The 25,160-nt window shown below is 40.8% G+C and overlaps 1 protein-coding gene across 1 annotated transcript in view; it reads left to right on the top strand.

Moving 5' to 3' along the window:
* Positions 1–12,511, top strand: part of CAPZA2 (capping actin protein of muscle Z-line subunit alpha 2) — a 46,209-nt gene extending 33,698 nt beyond the window's left edge. Inside the window, exons 5-10 of the mRNA XM_004592472.3 lie at positions 536–742; positions 1,991–2,070; positions 6,943–7,021; positions 8,647–8,718; positions 10,882–10,944; positions 11,593–12,511. Coding sequence (XP_004592529.2) covers positions 536–742; positions 1,991–2,070; positions 6,943–7,021; positions 8,647–8,718; positions 10,882–10,944; positions 11,593–11,733 — 642 coding nt within the window. The 3' untranslated portion in view covers positions 11,734–12,511. The remainder of the gene's footprint in view (positions 1–535; positions 743–1,990; positions 2,071–6,942; positions 7,022–8,646; positions 8,719–10,881; positions 10,945–11,592) is intronic.
* The last annotated feature ends 12,649 nt before the right edge of the window (positions 12,512–25,160 follow it).

Below are 25,160 nucleotides of genomic sequence, written 5' to 3'. Positions count from 1 at the left end.
GGAAGGAGGAAGTCTCGGGAGTATTTGGAGCAAAGCTTAGGAGATTTGCAGAGGAAAGAAAAGGGGGAAATTTTAAAAGAACAAAATACCAAATTAATGTGTTTGTAATTTAAATACATGTAAATGAACGGATATTTTTTTAAATTTGGAGGTTAATTAAAGATATCCCCCAATGATGAGTGTATAAGAAACTAGAAGCAGACACATCCAGAGAGAATAAGGTAGAATAAGGCTTCTCACTGGACTCAAGCCATTTTAGTAGCTGTGTGATTGAACGTTGTTACCAGTTCTTAGTTTTGAGGAAGTGGAACCTGGTTTCAGAAAGAATAAACTGCTTAAAGATGGCGAAGAAAGAAATGACCCTAGCTTTGGATTAGAGGATGCATTTTGTTCGTTGAGTAGGCAGAAGTTACAGTGGGAGAAAACTGACCTGCCTTCAGTCAACTAGCTTAATCCTGTGCTCGGATGAATGTATGTTAAAATGCACCAGTACATTAATAATAAATACTGTTTTTTCCTAAATTTATCATTGAAGGTATTGATAACAGAACATGGTGACTTGGGGAATGGAAAGTTTTTGGATCCAAAAAACAGAATTTGTTTCAAATTTGATCATTTAAGAAAGGAAGCAACTGATCCGAGACCTTATGAAGCAGAAAATGCAATTGAATCATGGAGAAGTTCAGTAGAAACTGCTCTTCGTGCATATGTCAAGGAACATTATCCAAATGGGGTCTGCACTGTAAGTCATCACTGGGCGACTTTTATTTTATTTCTTAGGCTTATGTTGTTATGGTCTTCCAAAATTTTACAACAACTTACAGAACTGAAATTTTGTAGCTTGTTTTTTGTTTTTTTTTTCTTTTGGCTTGCATAAGATTGCCTAACACTGGTGGTTTGTGTTCCAGTGATCCTCCCCTTAGCCGGAGTTGTCTTTTGAAGTGCAAATAAGATCAGAAAAATCCCCTGCTTGAAATATTCCCTTTGTACTTAGGATATAGCCAGCTTTTGAACTTGGCTTACAAGGCCCTTTGTAGCCTTGGCCTGTGCTCAGTGACATGTGTCCTAGTACGTTCCTGCCTTCCAGTGTAACTGTCAGGGTTACCACCAATAATTCCAGGGTTTTTTAAATTATTATTTCAGACAAATATTCATGTGGTCTGCTAAAAATTCAATATTAAGAAATATTGCAACATAACCTAAAATACATTACAGATTCTTTGAATTCTAACTAGTTGATTAGAGTTGTTTTCAGAGATTAATCATAGCTGTTTTCTTAATGACTTTCCTCAGGTTATGAGTAAATCATAATTCTTGCTGTAGTACATTTAAGAGTGAGTGGAGGGGCAGGCATTTGGTGCAGTGGTTAAGGTGTGGCCAGCTAGCTTTGACCTTGTCTGTCCTTTGCACCCACGTGGGAGACAGGACCAAGGTTGGGCTTTTGGGCTTTTGCCTGGCGTAGCCCTTGGTGTTGGGGGTATTTGGAAGTGAACCATTGCATGGAAACACTTTCTGTCTTGCTCTTGATCAGTGTCTCTGTCTGTCAACTCTCAAATAAAATTGATTTTTCTAAAAAGACTAGAGAAGCAGCGACCTTTACATTTGTGAAGTGTACAAAAATAATCACAGTTGCACTGTTGTTTTTACTTGAATAGATAATTAAGTCATTATCTGTTTAAAATGGATTGTCTATTTTCTCATAAAGTCTGTGATTGGAATGAAAGCGTGAAATGTCTAGGATACTTGTGAATATTTATAGTACAGGTAATTTTACTCAATAAATTACACTGTATTAGTTGGAAGTTTTTTGCTATTAGTGAACATATTTGATAACTTTTCTTTCTAGTTACGGTATTGACAAAGGACTTGTTTTGTGTACTTTTATGTATTTCTGTCAACATGGTTAATATTTCATGATCTTAAAGATGTTTGAAATTGGACATTCTGCGTTCCTCAGTTTACCCTTGTTCTTGTTTTCTTTGCCAATAAGGTATATGGTAAGAAAATAGATGGACAACAAACCATTATTGCATGCATAGAAAGCCATCAGTTCCAAGCAAAGAACTTCTGGTAAGTTAACATTTTATGTAATGAGGAATTTTCATACTCTTTTTTTTTTTTTAAAGAAAAAGATTTATTTGTTTTTATTGCAAAGTCAGATATACAGAGAGGAGGAGAGACAGAGAGGAATATCTTTTGTCTGATGGTTCACTCCCCAAATGGCCACAATGGCTAGAGCTGAGCCAGTCCGAAGCCAGGAGCTCTTCCGGGTCTCCCAGGTGGGTGCAGGGTCCCAAAACTTTGGGCCGTCCTCGACTGCATTCCCAGGCCACAGGCAGGGAGCTGGATGGGAAGCGATGCCACTGGGATTAGAACCAGTGCCCATATGGGATTCTGGTGCATTCAAGGTGAGGACTTTAGCCAGTACACTATAACCCTGGGCCTGAATTTTGATACTCTTAATATATTTTGTAGTTCTGTTAGTGATGAGAGCTAGTCCTTATTTGTGTTTGCTTGACAAAGAACAACCTAAACAAGTTATACAACTTCAGACTTTTGATTTAAGAAAAGAATTTTTCCCCTACCAGGCTGAAAAAGGTATGAGCGAGCTTAGTGTCTCAGATGGGTGGTAGTGTCTGTGGGGAGCGTGGACACCTCAGACGGGCGTTAGTGTCTGCAGGGAGCGTGGGCACCTGCACTCAGGTGAGTTGGAAGGCCCACTCCAATACCACCTGAGAAGGGCTGTTCCTCAATGGACTTTCCACAGGAACAGGGAACAGAGGTGATGACAAAATGACTGTTCTGTGAGCATGGGGACACAAATTGATGTTCTTAGAAGGATTGCTTTTGTGCTTGATTGGATAATGTGAAGAATTATTGATAAAATTTTATCTAGATTTTGTATATAAATTATTCAGTTATTCCTTTAAAAATATAGCCCCCAGAAGCACTTACTTGACCTGGTTTACCTTAAATATTGACAAATTGTTGGTCTTACTGTCTAAGGACAGGATTCCTGAGATACTAAATTATATAATTCTCAGGATTCTTCAAGATTTTACAAGTTCAGAGTTGAGTGAAATCTACTGCTTCATGATCGATCCCCCCACCTGCCCCAGCTTTTTGTTTGTTTAATACATGCTAAGATTCTAAAGTATGTTAGTCTAAGTTATCTTTTTTTTTTTTAAAGATATATTTATTTTATTGGAAAGGCAGATATACAGAGAGGAGGAGAGATAGAGAGGAAGATCTTCCGTCCGATGATTCACTCCCCAAGTGAGCCACAAGCCGGGATCCAGGAACCTCTTCCAGGTCTCCCACGCGGGTGCAGGGTCCCAAAGCTTTGGGCCGTCCTCAACTGCTTTCCCAGGCCACAAGCAGGGAGCTGGATGGGAAGTGGAGCTGCCAGGATTAGAACCAGCACCTATATGGGATCCCGGGGCGTTCAAGGCGAGGACTTTAGCCACTAGGCCACGCCGCCGGGCCCAGTCTAAGTTATCTTTAGCCAAATTATTCAGTGTTACCACTGAGGGTAAAGCAACAGGTGTCAGTAATCCCTTGTGAACTTTTGGTTCCTGGTTCAGTGTTCTACTGTTTAACTGTCTCAGAAGTAAATGCAGAATTGTGAGGTCAACCGAGTGTTTGGAGGAATTTCTCATCACTGGTGGAAAATCAGTTGCATGTGAACACATGCACCTTAAGGACGGTAGTAGTTTCCCTTAGAATGTGGTGTACAGAAGGTTATTTTACATTCTGCTTTAAAACGTAATGGAGACATTACAGTGAATTTACTAGTTAGTTTTAGGAAATGCGATTCATAGGGTGCAGCACAGTAGCCTAGTGGTTAAAACCCTTTCCTTGCACATGCTGGGATCCCATAGGATTCATGTCCCGGCTCTTTCACTTCCCATCCAGCTCCCTGCCTGTAGCCTGGGAGAGCAGTCGAGGACGGCCCAAAGCCTTAGGACCCTGCACCCACGTGGGAGAGCCAGAAGAAGCTCCTGGCTCCTGGCTTCCGATTGTGGCCACTTGGGGATTGAACCAGCAAATGGAAGGTCTTTCTTTCCTACTTTCAGTAAATCTGACTTTTCAATAAAAAAATCTTTGGAAAAAAAATGATTCATTTGACTTTTAGAATAGATGAAATGAGGAAAACATCCTTGAGTTTTCTACATTGCTTTACATATTTGTAATGTTTTGCTAAGCTACCATTATATTATTGAACTTAAAAATTATTTTTACTTTTGGGCCTGGCGCAGTAGCCTAGTGGCTAAAGTCCTTGCCTTGCGTGTGTTGGGATCCCATTTGGCTGTTGATTCTGATCCCGGCAGCCCCACTTCCCATCCAGCTCCCTGCCTGTGGCCTGGGAAAGCAGTCAAGGACGGCCCAAAGCCTTGGAACCCTGCACCCGCACGGGAGACCTGGAGAAAGTTCCTGGCTCCTGACTTCAGATCGGCACAGCTCCAGCCATTGCAGCCACTTGGGGAGTGAACCATCGGATGGAAGATCTTCCTCTCTGTCTCTCCTTCTCTGCATGTCTGCCTTTCCAACACAAATTTTAAAAATATTTTTACTTTATAGGAATGATAAATTTATCTTTGACTTCTGTTTTTTCCATGACTATTTTGATATAATTGATACACTTCTGGGTATCAGTTATATCCAGAATATATATAAACGTACCTAAAATATAATATAAGTCAGTAGACATTTTTGTCATGAATATTGCTTGCATTTCAGTAAAGAAATTGTTTGCTCAGTGTATGGGAACTTAATACTTATTTGTCGATCATATGTAATTGCAGTTAATTTTTCAAATTGTAAGAAGTGTAATTATAAGAAAACATTTTGACTGTTTTCTCCATTGATGAAAGGATTTTTTTTATTTAGTGTTTTAGTGCCACAATGGTAATGCCTTAGGAAGAATCTGTTTTCTTTTTTTTTGAGATTTATTTTTATTGGAAAGGTAGATTTACAGAGAGAAGGAGAGACAGAAAGATGGTTTACTCCCCAGATGACCACAGTAGCTGGAGCTGAGCTGATCTCAAGCCAGGAGCCACACCGCTTCAGGTCCCTGACATGGGTTCAGGATCGCAAGCTTTTGGGCCGTTCTCCACTGCTTTCCCAGGACACAAGCAGGGAGTGAGTTTGGAAGTGGAATAGCCAGGACACAAACTGCTCCCATGTAGGATGCTGGCACTTGCAGATGGAGGATTAACCATTGGAGCCATTGCACCAGCCACTGGAAGAAATCTTTTGAAATAGTTCCCAAATTAGTACTAGAAATAGTTACGCAATTAGTACTATTACTTGGTTTCAAATTGCTTTTTTTTCCCTTTACAATATCAATTTATTGAGAAATTCATAGTAATAAACAATACATACTTAAAACTCACTAGTTGGTATTAATACCTAAGTAAGAGACATAACTTCATTGGGAATCATGAAACAAAAATAAATATAGATTCTTTTGTCAGCTGCTTTAGATAATCTTGTATGGGTTGCTGAAAAGACATTGTAAAATTTATTTTGTTGAACCTATATATTGTTCTAATAGTTTTTACATGCTAGATATTAACTTTTAAGTACAAGATCGTATGATCCTGCAGACTTTTATGATTGAGAAAACTGTAAGAATGTTGAAAGAAAATCAGAAATAATCTTATAGCCAAAACCATTATGGTGCTCCATCAACCCTGTGACTATCGTATAAATATATTCTGTTCAGAAGGAAGCAAACAGGTGTGAATTTGTATTATCAAGTTAATGGTTTTGAATGTACAATGAGTAAATAGAGGTAAGAATTTATTATTGAAGATATCAAAAAAATAGGATTAAATAGGATTAAATTTTGGGTTAATGCAGTGGCTCATCAAGCTAATCCACTGCCTGCTGGCACCAGCCTCCCATGTGGGTGCCAGTTTGTGTCCTGGCTGGTCCACTTCCAACCAGCTCTCTGCTTATGGCCTAGAGAAGCAGCAAAGAATGGCTCAAGTCCTTGGCCGCTGCACTCAGGTGGGAGACCCCGCGGAGGCTCCTGACTCGCAGCTTCGGGTCAGCTCAGCTCTGGCTATTGTAGCTGTTTGGAGAATAAGCCAGTGGATGGAAAGACATCTCTTGGGTCTCTCTCTTCTCTCTGTAAAAATCTTCCTTTAAACTAGAAATAAAAATAAATCTTAATAAAAAGTGGGGTAAGATTCACTGGCAGACAAAAGTGAGTTTTCAGTGTCCTGCGATGAGTGTGTGTTAATTAGTCTGTAGAAGTCATTTCAGGAGTAGGGTGGAAGTGTGCGCCTTTATGTAAAAACATTAGACCTGAAATTGGAAAAGGGAAGAGTAGTCTCATGTTTTCATCTCTAACCCTTTATTTCCAGATACCAAAACCTACATGAAAGGATTGTATAGTATTTATTAGCCATTATTTTTAATTATTTGGTACTTTCTGTCATTCAGCAGATGTTAAATAGCTATATGAAGGGTTCTGATAATCTGAATGTCTATTCAATTTATTCTTGGGAGTGATTCAATTAAAATAGCTGAAGCTTTTTCTCCACAAAGTTTATTCTATTTTTATATTTTATTTTATATATATGTAAATATATTTTTGCTTTATATGAAAATATATATGTGTGTGTGTGTATATATGTGTATATATATATATATATATATATATATATATATATATATATACTGTAAAACATAACTTTAGAATTTTTAAATTAGCATCATTATATAGGTCCTGTCAGTAGGGTAAATGGTAAGTAGGTCTTTCAACTGAAATTAACCATTTGTTCTTTTTAAGTATTTCAGTGATTAAAAAATGTCCAGCAAACATGCCCCACATTCTCTCATGCTGGGAGAATTAGCATTAGATCTAAGACTTAATAATTGATTCAAATTATTTTCCCTACCTTGTTTACAGCCACTGTTTTTATTTTTAAGGAATGGTCGTTGGAGATCAGAGTGGAAGTTTACAGTCACACCTTCAATCACTCAAGTGGTTGGCATCTTGAAAATTCAGGTACGAAATTAAAAGAATTTGTTATTAGCTTATTTATTCTGATGATAGAAGTAATTTATCAGTTTATATTTTCTTGATGTAACATAACATTTCTTTTACAGATTCTCATTTTGGTACTGGGTATAAATAAATAGTGTTGTTAAATCTTTTCAATAACCTTGAAGTTTGTTCCCAAGTTGCCAAAATCAGATGAATCTCACACTTCTCTGTCGTTTGATTTCAGTATACTTCACTAGTCTCATATTCCTTTTTAGTTTAGTTTAGTTATTTTTTTTTAGTTTTTCATGATTTGGCTCAATAGGCACAGGGGTATCCCCCCCCATGTCTTCTACCCCTTTATTTCTGTCTCCTGGTACCTGTCTCAGAGACTACAGAGTAGTGCGAGTGTGGATTTTGAAACTAAATCCCTGAGTTTCAATCCCAGCTCTGCCATTTACTAGTTGAGTGACATCAGGAAATCATTTAAACTTTGTGTTTGTTTCCTCATTTATTAAACAGCAACGGAAAAGGTCCTGTGATTGTATAGAAGTTAGTTAATATGGATAAAATATTGAGAATGGAGCCAGAACAAACTGTTCCCTGTGTGTTAGCCATTAGGGTTGACATTTTCTTCCCTTCGTTAGGCCTTGGAAGAGCTTATGTGAATCTTTACTATGGCAATTGCTACAGTGATGCCTCTTTTTGAACCAAAACTGGTTATCTGGTTCACAGTTACTTCTTCAGTACTTAGCCTAGTGTATAATTTTTTTTAGATTGTTGATGCCTTCATCCCCCTAGTGCATGTTTTACGTTGCCATTAGAGTGATCGTTTTTTTAGATGTTTTTTAAAACAGGTGTTGCTTGCCTGCTTGCTTGCTTAGGACCGTGTATTGGCCTTCTCACTGCCACATGGTCCAAATGTGTTTGCGTGAACATACTCGATGTGTCCACTGCCATGTGTTTGTGCTCTGCCACTACACATACATTACATTCATAAGTACCTGCAGTTTCTCAAATACTATGTCTAACCTTAATTGGTCTCTATTCCTTGGTTTAATTGCTATGATCGGTTTGCTCTGCTCATATCAAATGTTGCCTCTTCTTTGAGTTCTTTTTTTCAAGCTTCAGAGAAAGTCGAATTTACTGTTGCTAATGTACTTTATACCTACTTTATCGTATTGCATTGAAATAGAGGGTCCAAGACAGTGCATTTCAAAAGCCAGTTATGGTTATCCTTTGTACTGTCTGGTAGCAAGAATGGAAGGTAATGAATTAATACTTGTTGAATCAATTCTTGTATATGGATTTCTGGAGGTAAGTGTGTAGGAATACATCAGAAAGGAGCAGTGTTGATAAGAAATACTTTGAGCTCAGCGTTGCATATCTGTGGTTTAGGTACCAACAGGATGACTATGAGGTCAAAGTGTTCAGCAGGCTGGCCAGTGACGGACCTGCTTGAATCATCTTAGTAGAATTCTCCCTAGACCAGATACAGGAAGAGTTTTGGTAGAGTATGCAAGGACTGCAACTCAGCAGAGAGTTCTAGGCTACAGTAGAAACTGGTGGTTGTCTGCTTGATGTAATTGCCAAAGCTGTGAGATTTCATGATTCCTATAAGGCAGAACCTGTCGTTCCTTTTTCTGTAGGTTCATTATTATGAAGACGGTAACGTTCAGCTAGTGAGTCATAAAGATATACAAGATTCCCTAACAGTGTCTGTAAGTAATTAATTCCATGATAAAATTTAAGCAACCTAATACTTCTATAAAACAAGAGCAGTTTTAGAGTTAATGTTTTAAGTGATATTTCTGTTTCCAAATGAAGTGTGTTCATGGGGCAGCCATTGAGGAATAGTGGGTTAAGCCGTCGCTTGGGACGTCTGCAACCCATATCAGCATGCCTGCTTCATTTGTGACCCGGGCTCCTGCTAGTGCCCCTGGGAGGCAGTGGGCGATGGGTGACGTGCTTGGGTACATGACCTTGACCTGGGCCAAGCTCTGCCTATTGCAGACATTTGGGGACTGGCCCAGCAGTCCCCCTTCCCTCTTCTCACTTTGTTACTCTGACTTTCAAATAAATACATGTTCTTTTAAAAATTCAAAGTGTTTTCAATTAAAGATGGTGAGAAATAGCAACTTTGTAGCTTTTTAAGCAGCTTTGAGGTGTAATTCATGGACCATTCGCTTCATACATTTAAAGTGTCAAATTTTTTTTTTTTATTATATTAATGGGGTTGTGCAGCGGTCAGTACAATCTGATTTGGAACATCCTTATCCTCTTTAAATCCCATTCGCGTTTGCAGTAGCTCCCTGTTCTCCCTGGCCTTGCTGCCCCACTCCCTTCTCCACCTTAGGCAGCCGCTCATCCCATTTCTCACTGTGCATTTCCTGCTTTGGACATTTTGTATAGTGGAATCACAGTAAGTATGTGTGATCTTTGCGACTGGCCTGTTTGACTTGGGATGTTTTCGCTCTTCGGCCTCCTTAGGCTTGGATCCGGACCTCGTTGTTTTTTACTGCCGCGTAGCTCATTGTGTAGATAGACTGCATTTTATTTATCCATTCATCCGTTTACAGAAGTTTTATTTTGTGCACTCTGATTCTGATCCTCCTTTTTAGTTTCAGCTTTTAAATTCAAGGGGTTTGTTTGTTTGTTTTAAGAATTTATTTGTTTGTAAGGCAGAATCACAGAGAGGTGAGAGACGGAGATGCTGCAGATTGGCTCCTCCACATGACACAACAGTCAGGGCTGGGCCATTCCAAAGCTAGAAGCTGGACCTGCATTCTAGAGTCTCCCCACGTGGAGGGCAGGGTCCTAGAGCCTGGGTCATCTTGCACTGCTTCCCAAGGCTCATTAGCAGGGAGCTGCATCACTGCCCTGAAAGGAACCAGCACCCAGCAGGTATTGCAGATGGGGCATAACCTGTTACACTACAGCTCTGACCCCAAAGTCAAGAATTTTGAGGCTTTGTTGTTGCTTCTGCAGTTGACTCACACACTCTTCCAATTGCAGTTGTATCCTTCTGGAGTTATTTCTACCATAAGGATGTTAACAATGGAACATTAGTATGGATGTTTTTCTGTAAATTTTTGTGTTACATACCTTGTAAAGTACTGATGTGTTAGAAGCATTATTTGCTTATATGCAAGATTATATAGTTTACAATCATTATAGAAAACTTATTTTTGATTTGAGCAAGTTTTTAACTAGGTAGCATGTGTGAGAGTGTTTGGACCAGATACTGCTTGAGAAGACAAAGAAATTGTGTTTAAAATTTTTTTTCATTAACACTTTAAGTCATTTCCGCTTTTGTATTAAACAGTAATCTCTGGAAAACTTGTCAGTGAAAGGAAAAAAAACTCTAGTGTCTGTTATTCTGTAAGTGGATTTCATTAACTTTAGTTTTAAAAGTTAAAAGAAATCCTGTGTTGGTGTTGTAAAATATTTTCAAGTAAGTTCACCTTAAGCTTTCTAGGATATGTAGGTAGGTATTCGGTTGAAAAGCAGAGGTGCACTGCCCAGTTGGCTTTCACAGCCGGGGCTGGGACATCCTGAGGCCTGGAGCCCCGTTTCCCATGAAGGTGTCAGGATCCCCAAGCATTTGGGCTAACGTCCACAGCTCTTTTAGGAATAGTGCCGGGGTCTGGATTTGAAGCAGGAGCCAGCACGTGGACATGGGGTATGGGTCATCTGGAGCACGTTAGCCCCCTGCCTGTGAGGGCAGATGGAAGGAAGCCAGTGTCTTCTTGCCTGTAAGGATGTGTGCTGGAATGCATGTTCATTGTTACAGTTGAACTATTAAATTTTAACATTTCATAAATCATATATATGCAGAAGTAATGAAATTTAATTTTAAGTTATGTTATTTGCTTTTTTGTTAGAATGAGGCACAAACAGCAAAAGAATTCATAAAGATTGTAGAAGCCGCAGAAAATGAGTATCAGGTATGATTTTCATAAGCACTGTGTAACCTCTGTTCACTTATGAATTAATAGCACAAAGTGTGTTTGTGTTAAATACAAGGACTTATGAAAGTAGTCACAAGTACCAGCAAATAAATTGAATTCTTAGTTTTAAACATATTAAGACTTGATTTTAACCAACTATTAATTGTGACTATTGATCAGAGTACTCCAGAATTTTAAATGACTGTTTTTTCTAGTTAGAAATGTGAATTGAGGAGATGTTCCCTAAATCTTCTAGATTTCATATAATCTGCTTAGATCCAACCTTATTTTGTGGTCTGATTTTTTTTTCCCTACGTTACTAGCATGTAAACGCCTCTTGAATTTAAGTGTTTGTGAATTGGATGAATTTCCCTTTAAGCTATATAATTTGTTCTAATTTAAATAGTGAAATTGATTTAAAATGAAGATACTTAATTTAGTTTTATTAAATGATTTTGCAAGCTGTGAACTTTTCATTGCTTTTAATTAGGTTTTTAAGATCTTATTAAAAAAGGTCATATTAAGGCTTCTGTTTGACTATGCAAGAACAGTAGAACAGGCTACTTCTGATTTGTAGAACATTTCTGTGTCTTACATATTCTGTTCCTTCATTTGCTGTAAACTTGTGACTGCCGTTTCTCATAGACTGCCATCAGTGAGAATTACCAGACGATGTCGGACACGACTTTCAAAGCCTTACGTCGACAGTTGCCAGTCACACGCACCAAGATCGATTGGAACAAGATCCTTAGCTACAAGATTGGCAAGGAGATGCAGAATGCGTAGATGAACATTGCATGACCGGATCATTTTAGTGTCTTTGCGTTTAAAAATTTTAAAAAGTTGTTGCGAAAGTATTCAGAACTGTCGAGCTGCCCAGTCAGATGGGCTGTTGCCATTTAAAATCACTGTAATTAATTAGTTTGGTTAGAGCACAAAGCTTAGCTAATCTACCATTATTTTTCATTTCTTTTGTTCAGAGAGGATTGAAAATGGGTTTAGTTTACTTTTTGTTATGTCTTTACTTTCTCTTAAGCCTTTCTTAAAATGAAGAGAGGATTCCTCTAGTTTATGATTAAAAGGGTAAAAATATTTTACCCTTACACTAAATTGTTGTCTTTGGTTTAGGAAATGGGCAATTTTTGATATTTGCCCAGTTATTTTTAAATGGGGTCATTAATAGAAATTCTAGTTTAAGGTGGTTAATGGATTTAGCCATATATGCTGCTAAAGAAATTGTCTACCTTTTCCCCTCACTTCTTCCATTTCTGTAAGAATAAGATTAGAAGGAAAATGTTTTCTGTATCCATATGTTTAAGCCTTTCGGATCATTAGCTAGCTTAGTGTTTAACTGAACTTTTTTTAAACAAAGCCAAGGTCTAATGCTGTTTTGAGATTCTAAAACTAAATGGAAATACTTATTTCAGAAATGCATTTAATGCTTTTTTTCTTGTGACAGTTATGCAAATTAGCTTGACTTCCATATGTCCCTGAGTTATTTTTATCATAAAGCCACAAATGTATTATAACAAGGCAAATTGTAATATATATAATCCTGAACTCATGACCTTGTCTCAGTTTTTTTCTTGGATTGAGAAGTGCTGGAATTCAATGTAACATGAAATGCAAATTTTCCTATTTATTGAGTAGAAAAATCACTTACCAGTGAGTCATATACTATTTTAAAATGCATTCTTTGGATATTGTAATTCTTAACTGGCTGTAAATTAGAAAAGCTGGGATTACATATGGTGTGCCATTACAGTCTGAATGTTTTCATCTTCCTATGCATCATAAGCATGTTTGTAAGATTTTACAGAATAGATTTCCTGAAGCTCCAGGAGTTTCAAGCCTGTGGTGAATGTTAGTATTTACTATGCGAAGTGGGGTGGATTGATGGTTTCATTCAGTAGAGGATTGCTAATTATACTTGGGTGGAATCCATTCCTCACGTATTCCTGCAGATGTCTGGGCCTGGGAATGTTTTTTTTAAAAAAAGCAAAAAACAAACAAACAAAAAAACACCCCACTTTTATTATGTACAATAAAATATTTCATTAGCTTGAATTGTATACATTTTAAAAAATTCAGTGAAGGCATGTTTTAATGTCTTTTTAAAATCATTGTTGGGCTTGGGAAACATTGAGAAAAATAATATGAAATTATGACATTTTAGATAAAGAATTTTCCTTTTAGTTTAAAATACAAGTTTGGGCATGTTGAGATGCGCAAAGAAAATGAGTTGGTAATATAAATTGCCCCCATTTTTTAAGACATGCTCCAAAATGCGATGGTTAATGTGAGTTGAAAATGTGGCTGATTAGCCTGGTTACATCCATTCAGCCGTGCTTGGAATCCTGCGGAGGTTAATTACTCTGGCTCTGTTTTATAGCCTAGAGTGCATGTGTGCAACTCTGCTTTACAGTGATTTACATGTGAAAGGGAGAATTATCAAAGTAATTCAGAACACAGCCTGAAATGATGTTTGCGCAAAGCTCTAGTCTGTTAGACAGTATGAATAGCATGTTATGAAAGTAAAATAGACTGGAAACCAGGGTCGTCACGATGCTTAGAACTGACGCATGGAAGCAAGGATAGAGTGAGGGGACAGATGGGCTGTGCCAGTGATGCAGCTGGGAGAGAATGCTGGGTTGTATGGGATTGGTGGCTGGAGAGGTGGGAAGCACTGGGACTTGTTTGAAAGTTTGATTGTCGAACATGAAATAAACTTAAAATTCGCAGGGATGGGAAGCTCGGTTTTAGATTTCATGGGGATGTATGCAGGAGTTAAATACAGAAAACAGCAGCTGGGAGAATAAGACCCTGGACCTGGAAAATAATGTGATAGCTAGACACTGTGGAGGCCTCCCTGAGGCTAGTGATGATGCATTAAAGGGGAAACCAGTTTTTCTTCAGCCTCTTAAAAGCTGCATGGTGTAGCCACGTGGTACATGAATGGAGCTTCACCCACATTGCGGTTTTGCTATGAATGTGGAACCACATGAAGCAAGGCAAGGGTAATGACGGTCTCTGGTGAGCAGGGAAGTGAGGACTTGAGAGGCAAGAGCCATAGTGAGGATATGCCATATTCAGTAGGTTATAGATGCGTTTCAATTGAACAGGACTAGAAGGAATGACCCAAAAATGTCAGAAATGGTGATTGGTTGTATGCTTAAAATTGAGATTTTGAGAGTTACAGTTGTTAGTAATGACAAGTATGATCAGAGGAGGGAGAGGAGTGGATGCAGTTCTGTAGCCCAGGCCAGGAGCAGCAGCAGCTCAGGATATGAAGCGACAGGCCTTGAGCCAAGCAAGGCTTTGGACTTCTGGATATGCTGTTTCTGTTCCGTTTCTGATATGTGAGGTCAATCGCGGAGTAGACGCTTAAGAGGGTTTCTTCATTCAGAATTTTGGAAACTTAAATGGAAGCACGGGGGGGAAGGGAAGGTGTCCCCAAAGTTTGTTTCATTACAGATGCTCCTCAAAACTGAAATGCTCAGGAAAGTGTCGAGAGCAACTGTGAGTTATGGGCTGGTGTACACGTGGTCCTGTCCATGGTTGCAAAGCCGCTGCCGTGAGGACTCAATAAACTCATCAATAAACTCATCACAGGCTGGCTCAGTATGCTCTTGTCTTGCATCTCAGCAGGTGTAAAAAATGATGAGCTGGCTGTGGCTGCTTGCCAACTGCATAAAGCTTGAGGGACCAGTGCCTTGACATTCCTCGAATCCGTTGAAGGAAGATGTGCCATGGGTAATGCATATAAAATATGTATTTATATTATACTTAATATTGTTTATAAGAAGAACTTTAAGCCTTACTGTGCCTGAGGAAGCTTTAAAAAAGAGATCATGCCATGGAAGAATTTCTGGAAAGGGTGAGTTTTACACTTGATCTTAGCCAAAAGGCCGAGAAGCGATGGAAAGGGTGAGTTTTAAACAATCTTGACACACTGTTTTGCAGGAAGCCATGCAGTTTTTTTGGTAAGTATCCATAGAACTGGTAGCATCAAAATACAGGTAACAGATTTCTAATGCAGAAATATCATGTGTTAGGATGCTGCCCAAAACAAAATAAAATGTGAATTCCTTCTTGACATGAGCCATAAATCATATGCCAAAAGTGGACTTAAAAATATGTAAAGTTAGGCCCGGTACGATAGCGTAGTGTTAAAGTCCTCGCCTTGCACACCTGGGATCCCATATGGGTGCCGGTTCTAGTCCCGGCAGCTCTGCTTCCCATCCAGTTCCCTGCTTGTGGCCTGGGAAAGCAGTCGAGGACAGCCCAAAGCTTTGGGACCCTGTACCTGTGTGGGAGACCTGGAAGAGGCTCCTGGCTCCTGGCTTTGGATCGGCACAGCACCAGCTGTTGCGGCTGCTTGGGGAGTGAATCATTGGATGGAAGGTCTTCCTCTCTGTCTCTGCTCTCTGTATATCTGACTTTGCAATAAAAATAAAATGAATCTTAAAAAAATATGTAGAGTTAGAGAAAGTATGGCCAATTAGTAAGATATTAAAATATTTTTATCTCTAGTTTTGGTGTAATCTAACGAAAGTGTGCTAATTTAATGTCCTTTCTTTTTTTTTTTTAAGATTTAAAATTTTTTTTCCCTTGGAAAGGCAAGTTTCTGGAAAGGAGACACAGAAAGGTACTCCATCTGCTGGTTCGCTTCCCAAGTGGCCACAACGGCTGGAGCTGAGCTAATGTGAAGCCAGGTGCTTTTTCCAGGTCTCCCACAAGGGCACGGGGTCCTAAGGCTTTGAGCCATCTTCCTCTGCTCTCCCAGGTCACAAGCAGGGAGCTGGACGGGAAGTGGAGCAGCCAAGACACAAATCGGCGCCTGTATGGGATCCTGGTGCATTCAGAGCTAGGATTTAGCCCACTAAGCCATTGCGCTGGGCCCGTCAGTCTCCATTCATCTGCAACTAACTGCCAAGAAACGAGTGTTTCTCTGTGTAAACTGACTAGAAAACACGTGACATATGCCAAGTCAGCCAGCCATTCTAATAACATAAATCTTGACTCATTAGTTCGTGGGACTACATGAGGTCAGAACAGTCTAATTTGTGGCATACTGCTAAGGAAATAAAATTGGTATGTTTTACAAGATTGATGACTTCTGGGGAAATTTTGCAAACTTCTAATCTTTTAAGCCAAGCAGTTTCCAGAGTTCCCTTACTGCAAGGATAACACTGAAAATCTTGGTAACTAAACAGTGAAAATTGTTATTTTCCTCTTGGGCTTCCTGATTTTTGCAGCTAACTTATAATTCTTGCAGTCTGAACACTATGGGAAACTCTTCCATCCCAGACTGAAGTGAGGGCTTTCGTCTTGATTTCCAAAAAAGAAAAGAGAAGTACCCAGGAGCTATAGCTGTCTAAGGTAAGCATCCAGCACTTGTTTAGACTTTGGTCCTATGCACAGTCAATACATGATCAGTATACTCAAAGTATCTCAAGCAAAGACAACTCAAGCACAAACAAACTCCTGGGCATTTGGCCTGTCAGTCAAGTTGGTGCTGCATCCCATTTCGGGGTGCCTGGATTCAAGCCTCAGCTCCGCTCTCTACATTTTTCTGAAATGTTTATTTATTTTACTTGGCTATCAGATTACAGAGAGAAAGTGGGGGTGAGGCAGACAGGTCTTCCATCCACTGGCTCGCTGCCCAAATGGCTGCCGCAGCCAGAGCTGGCCCATTCCAAAGCTGAGAACTAGAAGCTTCTTTCAAGTGTCCCACGTGGTAGGAGGGACGCAAGGACGTGGGCCATCCTTCACTGCTTTTCCAGGTCATTGGCAGGAAGCTGAGTGTGAAGTGGAGCTGCCAGGACTGTCACCTGTATTGGATGCTGGCACCACAGGTGAAGGCTTAGCCTGATTTGTAACCATTAACCTGCTTTGATTCCAGCTTCTGCTGACGCGCACTCTGGGAGTAGGAGTGATGGCTCAGCTGGTTGGGGCCCTGCCAGCACCCACACAGACCTGGCTGGAGTTCCCAGCTCCTGACTGGCCCCACTCCAGCCTTGGGGGTTGGCAGACATTCGGGCAGTGAGCCGACATAGGACTCTGTTCCACAGCCCCCTTCCCACCCTCTGCTCTCCTGCTGTCTATTGTCTTTGTCTACTTCTCAAATAGATTTTTTTTTAAAGTTCTTCCCACATGCACCTTTTTCTCTTAACTTTGAGACTTTACAGAGGAGAAAGAAAGTAAAATATAAATAGAAATAAATTCCATTCAGAGATTAGAATTGGCAAAAAAAACCTTATAGCAGGCTAAATATTCAACAACGAAGAATGAGTGCAGATAACAGACCTAACACTGGGGCGACCAACAACCTCTAAGAACAGAAACAGTGTCATGTGCTAGCACTCTACAAACAGGTTGGGAGAGGAAAGCAGCTTGAACTTGAGTTTGTTATGATCTTATAAGTTTAAAAATCTGTAGGATACATGTTATGCATGGGAAATATATAAAACATGCAGTATGATAAAAACAGGATATTGTGTGTGTGTAAGGGAGTGTATGAGAATAAAATTAAGGAGCAGTACAGTGGGATTTCACTATAAAAATTTAATTCTTAGGCTCATTGATAAGTGTGAAGGTGTTACCACAGTCTAAGTGTCTTTAAATATCTTGCACTATTACTTTTGGAATGGTGCATGAAAGGGAAAAAATGTAAAAACTGACTCAGAATTAAGGCAAAGATGACAAGCCAAAGAATTGATTTTGAAGTTTAATCCCACTTTTAAGTATAGACTATTATGTATAATGTTGTATGTTACAGAAATCATTGTAGATAGTAGAAAAATTATTTTCTGAGACTGGTGTAAGTTGAAATAAAAGTAACAACAAAAATGGGTCTTACTGTAAAAATAAAAGCAAAAGTTTTCACTATAAATAACAGAAGAATACTATATTGTGGCCAAATATTTATCACCGATTGTCATTCTGTTAGAAAATCTATTATTGAAGCTTACTACATTCACAGCTTAAAACACACCTAATCCTCCCAATAAATAGCATGAAAGCATTTGATAAAATGTAGAAACCATCCTGATTTTAAAGGCAGCATCTCAGAATGGATTCAGGCAACAGGGTAGTCACAAGGTGGCCAGCAGGTGGCAGACAGGAGAGCAGTTAACTTGCTCTACACACCTTTAAAATTCCATGAAAGTTTTACACATGTTCATAAAACAATGCTGAGGGTGGGGGGACCTACGAGGAAATCATTGTAGCTGAAGTAACTCAGAAGAGCTTGAGAATTTTAAGCCAGACCCTCACAATGTATATAATAAAAATCCTTTGACGTCTTTTAGGCACACAGTACCTACACACACTATGCAAAGTAGCAAAAACAAACCACATCAAGAAACATTTAACTGATGGTCACTCTTTTTTTGTTTTAAAGGTTTGTTTAGTTTATTGCAAAGTCAGATATACAAAGAGGAGAGAGAGGAAGATCTTCTGTCCAATGATTCATTCCCCAAGTGACTGCAATGGCTGGAGCTATGCCAATCCAAAGCCAGGAGCTCTTCTGGGTCTCCCACGCAGATACAGAATCCCAAGGCCCTGGGCCATCCTCGACTGCTTTCCCAGGCCACAAGCAGGGAGCTGGATGGGAAGTGGGGCCGTGGGGATTAGAACCGGCTCCCATATGAGATCCCAGCACATGCAAGGCGAGGACCTTAGGCCCTGCGCCGGGCCTCTGATGGTTACTCTTTATATTGTCAAGTAGCACTTAGTAATGAGTTGAAAAGCAGGCCTTGTGGCAGAATCGTGAGTCCCTGACATTCACATGAAGAACTTTACTAGTTTGGTAGTGCCTAAGTAAACCTTCATGAAAGATAAACATACTTTGTTTAAGGCACTCCTGTTTGGGTGCTTTGTTTTTTAAAACCATTCCTACCTTTCACCTTGTGCGGAATTTGGTACCCAAGGTGGGAGAATCCCACGAATAAAGTTTGATTCTAAAGTTTGATCATGGCTGAAGCAATGAAGTGTAGTGGGACTAGCAGTGACTTTGAGTTCTCTGCAGCACTGCCTCTGTTGTATGGACACCACCAGTGTGCCCTAGGCACCTGCCCACCCAGAAGCCCTCCGCAGGAGGGAGTGTTCTTCCACAATGAATGAGGACTCATCAGGGCCAGTATGTTGCAGGCTGTAAAGCTGGGGCTTGCCTTAGGCCAAGATGAAGCTTGGAAACTTGGAAAGTAGAACGAGAGGGCAACATACCTGGGAGGATTCAAAATACTGACCTATCTTTTACACCTGGAGACCCAAGTCTAGAAGTAGACGGAGGGGTTAATGCGCACAAAATCCCCCCGTCCCTTCTGCAGTGTTTGAAAGACTTTTGAGCTGTGTTGCACTTGAATCTTGTAACGATGGTTACATACCAACTACCACCGACCCTGACTGTCAAGAGCTGTTCATTCTCTCAGGATTTATGGACTACAGGCCAGAAGTTGATAACAACAGGAAGTAAAATTGAAGGCCAGGATGAGAAGAAATGTATTGCCTTCATACTCGAGCCTATTAATGGAGGTTCCATTGCTGTGTTAAGATACGACCGCAAACTTAACCTTGAAACAACACTCAAGTATCATGGGTCTGGTACATGTTAACTGAATCTTCTGTTCCGAGGCTCCCACACTGCCGCAAGGTCTTGAACTGCCGTCCCAGCCGCCACATGGCTCTCCCATACTCGTGATTGCTGGCCAAGTTCAGTTCCTTTTCAATGGAATTCAGGAATGCAGTGATGATGCGATTTATTACCAAAACCATAGTGGTTTTTCGGAGGAGAGCATTTAATAATTATATCGAAATTACGGGCATCAACAAGAATTCTGGGCGGACTGCCCTGTGGGGGTCACTTGCCCCAGTAGTAGGAAGGGGAATGGAGTTATCTCTGGAGAGCAGAGTCAAGGGTGCCCTTGGGGGCCAACCAAGGGACTAAACCACCAGGCAAGCAGGGACCGTGAAGCTCCTGCACAGTGACATTTCATAAGCAGTGCCAATACAGAGGTTCTGTTTTGGTTGCATGTTGGAATTGTGGTGCTCTGATGCTAGCCCTGCGTTCGATGCATTTTGGGGCAGGGAACATCTCTAACAGTATCGGGATGTTTGCTCCTGGTAAGGAGAATTGAACGTTCCCATGAATTGGACTTGGAGGTAGCTGCGGCAGGGGGAGGGGTTTTTGTTTCTGCATCGCATGGGGAACAATAAATACAGTATCGATTAGGAAGCAAAGTGCACTGACAGATTAAAGGGACAAACTGGCAAAAATAAAAATTGGAAGCTGCCCTTTTGATACCCATTTTTAGCCTCTTACCTTCCTTTGCAGAACATTTCTCACAGGACTGAATGGCTATGTGACTAGATCCTACATGGGGAACCCGAGAGTGTAGAAACTTCTGGAATCTTCTCTGGGGTCAGAATCTTCTCTGTGTACCTACCCCTCACCTCTCTTCCTGCATACCACTGCCTGAATTGTGAGTGCCATTACCTCAAGCCCTCAAATCCAGGGGCAGGTGGCATATACGCTTCACTTGGGAGCACCACATCACCTGGAACCGTTAGTGCGGGTTTTTACTGAAGAAAGAAACCTCCATCTGGTTTAGGTCACTGCTGTGTTGTCTCTTGTTACTTGCAGCTTTACCTAATCTTAAAAGAGCCACCACTTCGGGCCCAGTGCAGTAGCATAGTGGTAAAAGTCCTTGTCTTGAACGCATTGGAATCCTATATGGGTGCCGGTTACAACCCCAGCAGCTCCACTTCCCATCCGGCTCCCTGCCTGTGGCCTGGGAAAGCAGTCTGCCCTAAGTTTGGGGACTGCCCCAAGCCTTGGGACCCTGCACCCGCGTGGGAGACCTATATATGTCTGCCTTTCCAATAAAAAAAAAATAAATCTTTTTTTTTTTAAAAAAAAAAAGAGCCACCACTTCTACTCTCATTTGCCGTACAAAGAATGAAAGAAATCTAGATAGGCATCAAGACTTAGCCAACACTAATTTTAAACTTGGTACCAATTTCCTAAAAAATAAATCTGAAAAGTCAGAAAGGAAAAGTAGACAGACATATACCATGCCTGGTGTCTGTGCACTTCAAATATTCTGCAGAATATTCGCCAAAGAGCCAATTAGGAATGATGACAAACTTTTTCTCTCCAACTGCCTCTTAATTTTGTGTTTGGCATCTTCTGTGGTCAGAGATGTTGTCATTTCAGATCTCATCAAGTGTTTCAAAACTGTTTTTTGAAAGAAAACCCAACATCTGTTTCTGAGCATGTGTTTGGGTAAGATTTTGTTTCTGACATTTTCAACCAGAGCAATAATAAGGTTGCACCTTCTGAAGAGGCCAGCAGGTGTCACTGTTCTGGCTCACACGGATCACAAATCCCACAAACGTGGAATGGAGGCCGGGAGGCCTAGGGGTGCTGCATGCGGCGCTCGGGCTTGTCATAACTTGGCTGTTACTCAAAAGGAAAGAAACTTGTCTTAGCATCCAAGGAATAAGTGCTGAGACAAGTTTGAGTACGTTCAAACCAAGAGTGCAGTGGTTCTTAACTCATTCTGGATTCAGGAACTCAACTGAAAATCTGAGGAAGATTGATTTTTCTGCATAGAAAACCGCCTGCTTTGTCTGCATGTTGCAGCATTTATTCTTGCCTACTCCTCTCTTGACACGTCCTTCATGTAATTCCAGGGAGTCCATGGTCCCTCCTGTTTCCAGACATGGACAGTGTTCACATGTTACACACAGAACTTAGTGTCACACACCTTCGCTGTTTAACATCATCGTCCATTTGGTGAGCTCTGTCACTCCCCACCCAGCTCCACACCCGGTTTACGGTGCCTGGGAATGCCAGGCAAACAGGGACTAAACAATCTGACATTCCAGGGGAGAGAAAGATGTGAAACCAGACAGCAGTAGATGCTGGTTCTTGCTAAGAGCAGAAAGAAACTCAACGCCAGAAAAGGTCCCTGGAAAGAGATGGCATATAAGTGAAGACAGGAGAGGAAAAGGAATTTTAAATGCATGGAAAAGGATTCCCAGCAGAACAGCTTGCACAATGGCCCTGCGCCGGGGAGGAGCGTGGCCGGGTGGGCTGGAGCTGCCGTTGCGTCCCTTAGTGCCTCCCTGTTTATCGGAACTGCATCCGTGGCAGTGGGCCTTGCTGAGGTTACCGCCAGCGTACCTGGAAGCTCTTCTCTCTGTCCCAGTGACTGCTACTCACGTGGCCTGCAATGTAGGATAACCAGCCTGGGGTTTGCATCTGCTTGCCTTTCCCTTCAACCCATTCCCTGTAGGACCACAGAGAAATGATGTTTTGATAATATGAATCTTACTGTTTCCCTTCCTGATTTAAAAATCCTCAACATGTCTTACTGACAAGGTCCCTGCCTGCGTATGTAAGTTAGGGGAAAAGAGACATGTAGCTAAAACAAAAGGGTTGAATGGTATGTGAAATTTTCACCTCTCCCCTCGGGCCTGTCCAGGCACTTGTACCAGCAGTTACAGGATGGACAGTGATTTGGGCCAGTGCCTGAGATCTGTGACCATGGATCAAACTGGCATGGATCATGTAACCATGATCAAACTTGACTAAATTCTGGTACTGGGCTTTTCTGAATCCCATGTTTAAGGCAGGTCTTGACGTTGGGGCTTCCATGGTTGTCTCTTCATTTTCCAGTTTGAACCCAAACCCCCCACTCTGGCTGGCTGAGCGGATCTCCTAGGTGATGTCTGCTCACCTTGGCCTACCTTCAGCAAGAGATCTGTTGCGTTTGGGTAGCCGGAATCTCCCTGACCTCTTAGTAATATTCCACGATTGATGCCTGCCATGCTACTCCTTGAGTGAAGCCTCATCTGTCGGCAAACCCCATGGCAGTGGCTCCCACGCCATTCATGATGGTCTGCAACAGGTCAACCTTTGCTTCTTAGTAAGTGTCATGAATAATTTCTCCTGTAACACCTGTTGTCCCAACCTGATGTCTGGTCTTGTCCAGCTTCAATGATATAAAATATTTTCACATTATTAAATGGTTGAGAGAAAAATAGAATGATGGATAGCCTCATAGTACTTATTTATTTATTTATTTATTTACTTGGAAAGTCAGATTTGCAGAGAGGAGAGACAAGGCTACTGTGCTGGGCCCTAGCCCACGTGCTGCTGTAAACCTTGGCTGTCGTTAACTGTTTAATCATCATGATACTGTAACATACTTAACCTTACTTAAAAAAAAAAGATTTATTTAATTTTATTGGAAAGGCAATTTACAGAGAAGAAGATCCTTTATCTGCTGGCTCACTGCCCAAGCGGTGATGGCCCAATGGTTAAACCCTTGCCTTGCAAGTGCCAGCATCCCATAGAGGTGCTGGTTCATATTCTAGCAGCCTCACTTCCCATCCAGCTCCCTGTTTGTGGCCCTGGAAAGCAGTAGAGGGTGGCCCAAAGCCTTGGGACTCTGCACCCGCATGGGAGACCCAGAAGAAGCTCCTGGCTCCTGGCTTCGGATCGGCTCAGCTCTGGCCATTGTGGCCACTTGGGAAGTGAACCAGCAGATGGAAGATCTTTGTCTCTGCTTCTCTCTGTTTATCTGCCTTTCTAATAAAAATAAATATTAATGTATAGAAAGAAAAAATCTTGAAGTGTTTGTGGTTATTTGCTGCTTTAAAAGACTAATACAGATGGAATATGTTATAATTGGGAAACTTGTTTTTGAAGGATTGTAGCAAAGAGCATTTCCACTGACTTTTCCTGTCCAAGGGTAAAATACAGATGCTAAGAGCCAGGTGACAGTTCAACAGGGCATGATGTGTCACCTTGTTGTGGCAGTGAATGGCAGAATGATTTCAGTTTGCAAAGTTTGAAGTTTGTCTAATGGATTGACAGGAGGTGATCATTGTTCCCTGGGGTTTCAGTTACTGTCTGTTATGTCTTTTGAGAAGCACAGAATGAAAGCTTTTTAATCTTATGGAATCCATAGTCATGTCCCCAATTCCACATTGTCTAAGATAGAGCTTCACATTAACGAATAGAAAAGAAAACTCAGTTACAGTGAAGTGTATTCAATCCCTATCAGACTAACAGGACGACGTGTGCTACAAAGCCAGGGCAGCTGCTCCACCAGGCCGGAGGCATCCTGCTTGTTGCACAAGTGTTTCCAGCTCTGCTGTGTAGCATGGCCCACGGGCTTGAGTCCCCATGCCCACACAGCAGACTGGGACAGAATCCCTGGCTCTTGACTTCAGCCCCGCCCAGACCTGACTCTTGTGACCTTTAAAAAGCAAACCAATGGATGAAGAGATCTCTGTCTTCCTCTCCCTCTGTTGTACTGCCTTTGAAGTAATTTGGGAGGGGGGGTTAAGTTTACTTTTGAGAAATTGAATAGCCATCTCCCCAGTTCAGGTATCTATCTGCATCTGAAAAGATAGATATGAACCAAGGAAACTCCTGGGTAGGCACAGGTCACATGAGGATTCAGACATACTCAGTCAAATACTGATGAACTGAAACCAGTGCAGCGACACCACTAGAGTTAGAGCTTCAGGGTGCTGAGGTGAACCAGAAAATGAAGTCTTCATCCACATTTATTATGGATTTTTGCTGCCAGACAACAACGTTGTCATGTGATTTAAGGAAACTTGGCAATGATAGAAAAGTTATTATATAAATTTTCATACAATTGATCCATAAAGTTACGATTCAGGTAGTGCAGGATTTTATAAATGCCTTGCTGGATTTTGGAGGAAATGCCAAACATTTTTGTTTATATCCAATTTATACTTGAAATGTGTGCTTATTTTTATCATGGACTTAGTATGTTGCATTATAAAACATACTAAGTTGTAAATAAATATTCATTCCTTTGGAGTACGCCTACATTTTTTTAATTGCTGGACAGTGCTTGGAGACCATTTTGGTAAACCTACTCATTCCTGTACTAAATTCCGTGTTGCTTTTGTGTTTACATGGCCCTCATTTCTCCACAGCTGGTGAACATCTGAATTGGGAGCTTGATGTGTTTGCCTCCATTTTCCCCATCCATAGTTTCTTAAAACTCAGGAGCTTTGTGAGCTAGGCCTATACGGCAACCGTAATTTACAGGAAAGAAAGTAATTTTCTCCAAGTTACGAGCAATAGAAGAGATGGATAGGGGCCAGCATTGTGGCACAGCAGTTTAAGCCACCACTTGCAACACTTGGATCCCATATGG

This window comes from Ochotona princeps, chromosome 25 (genome assembly GCF_030435755.1).
Source record: "Ochotona princeps isolate mOchPri1 chromosome 25, mOchPri1.hap1, whole genome shotgun sequence".
Lineage (NCBI taxonomy): Eukaryota > Metazoa > Chordata > Mammalia > Lagomorpha > Ochotonidae > Ochotona > Ochotona princeps.
The sequence above is the reverse complement of the archived record's forward strand: the minus strand, read 5'-3'. Positions and strand labels throughout refer to the sequence as shown.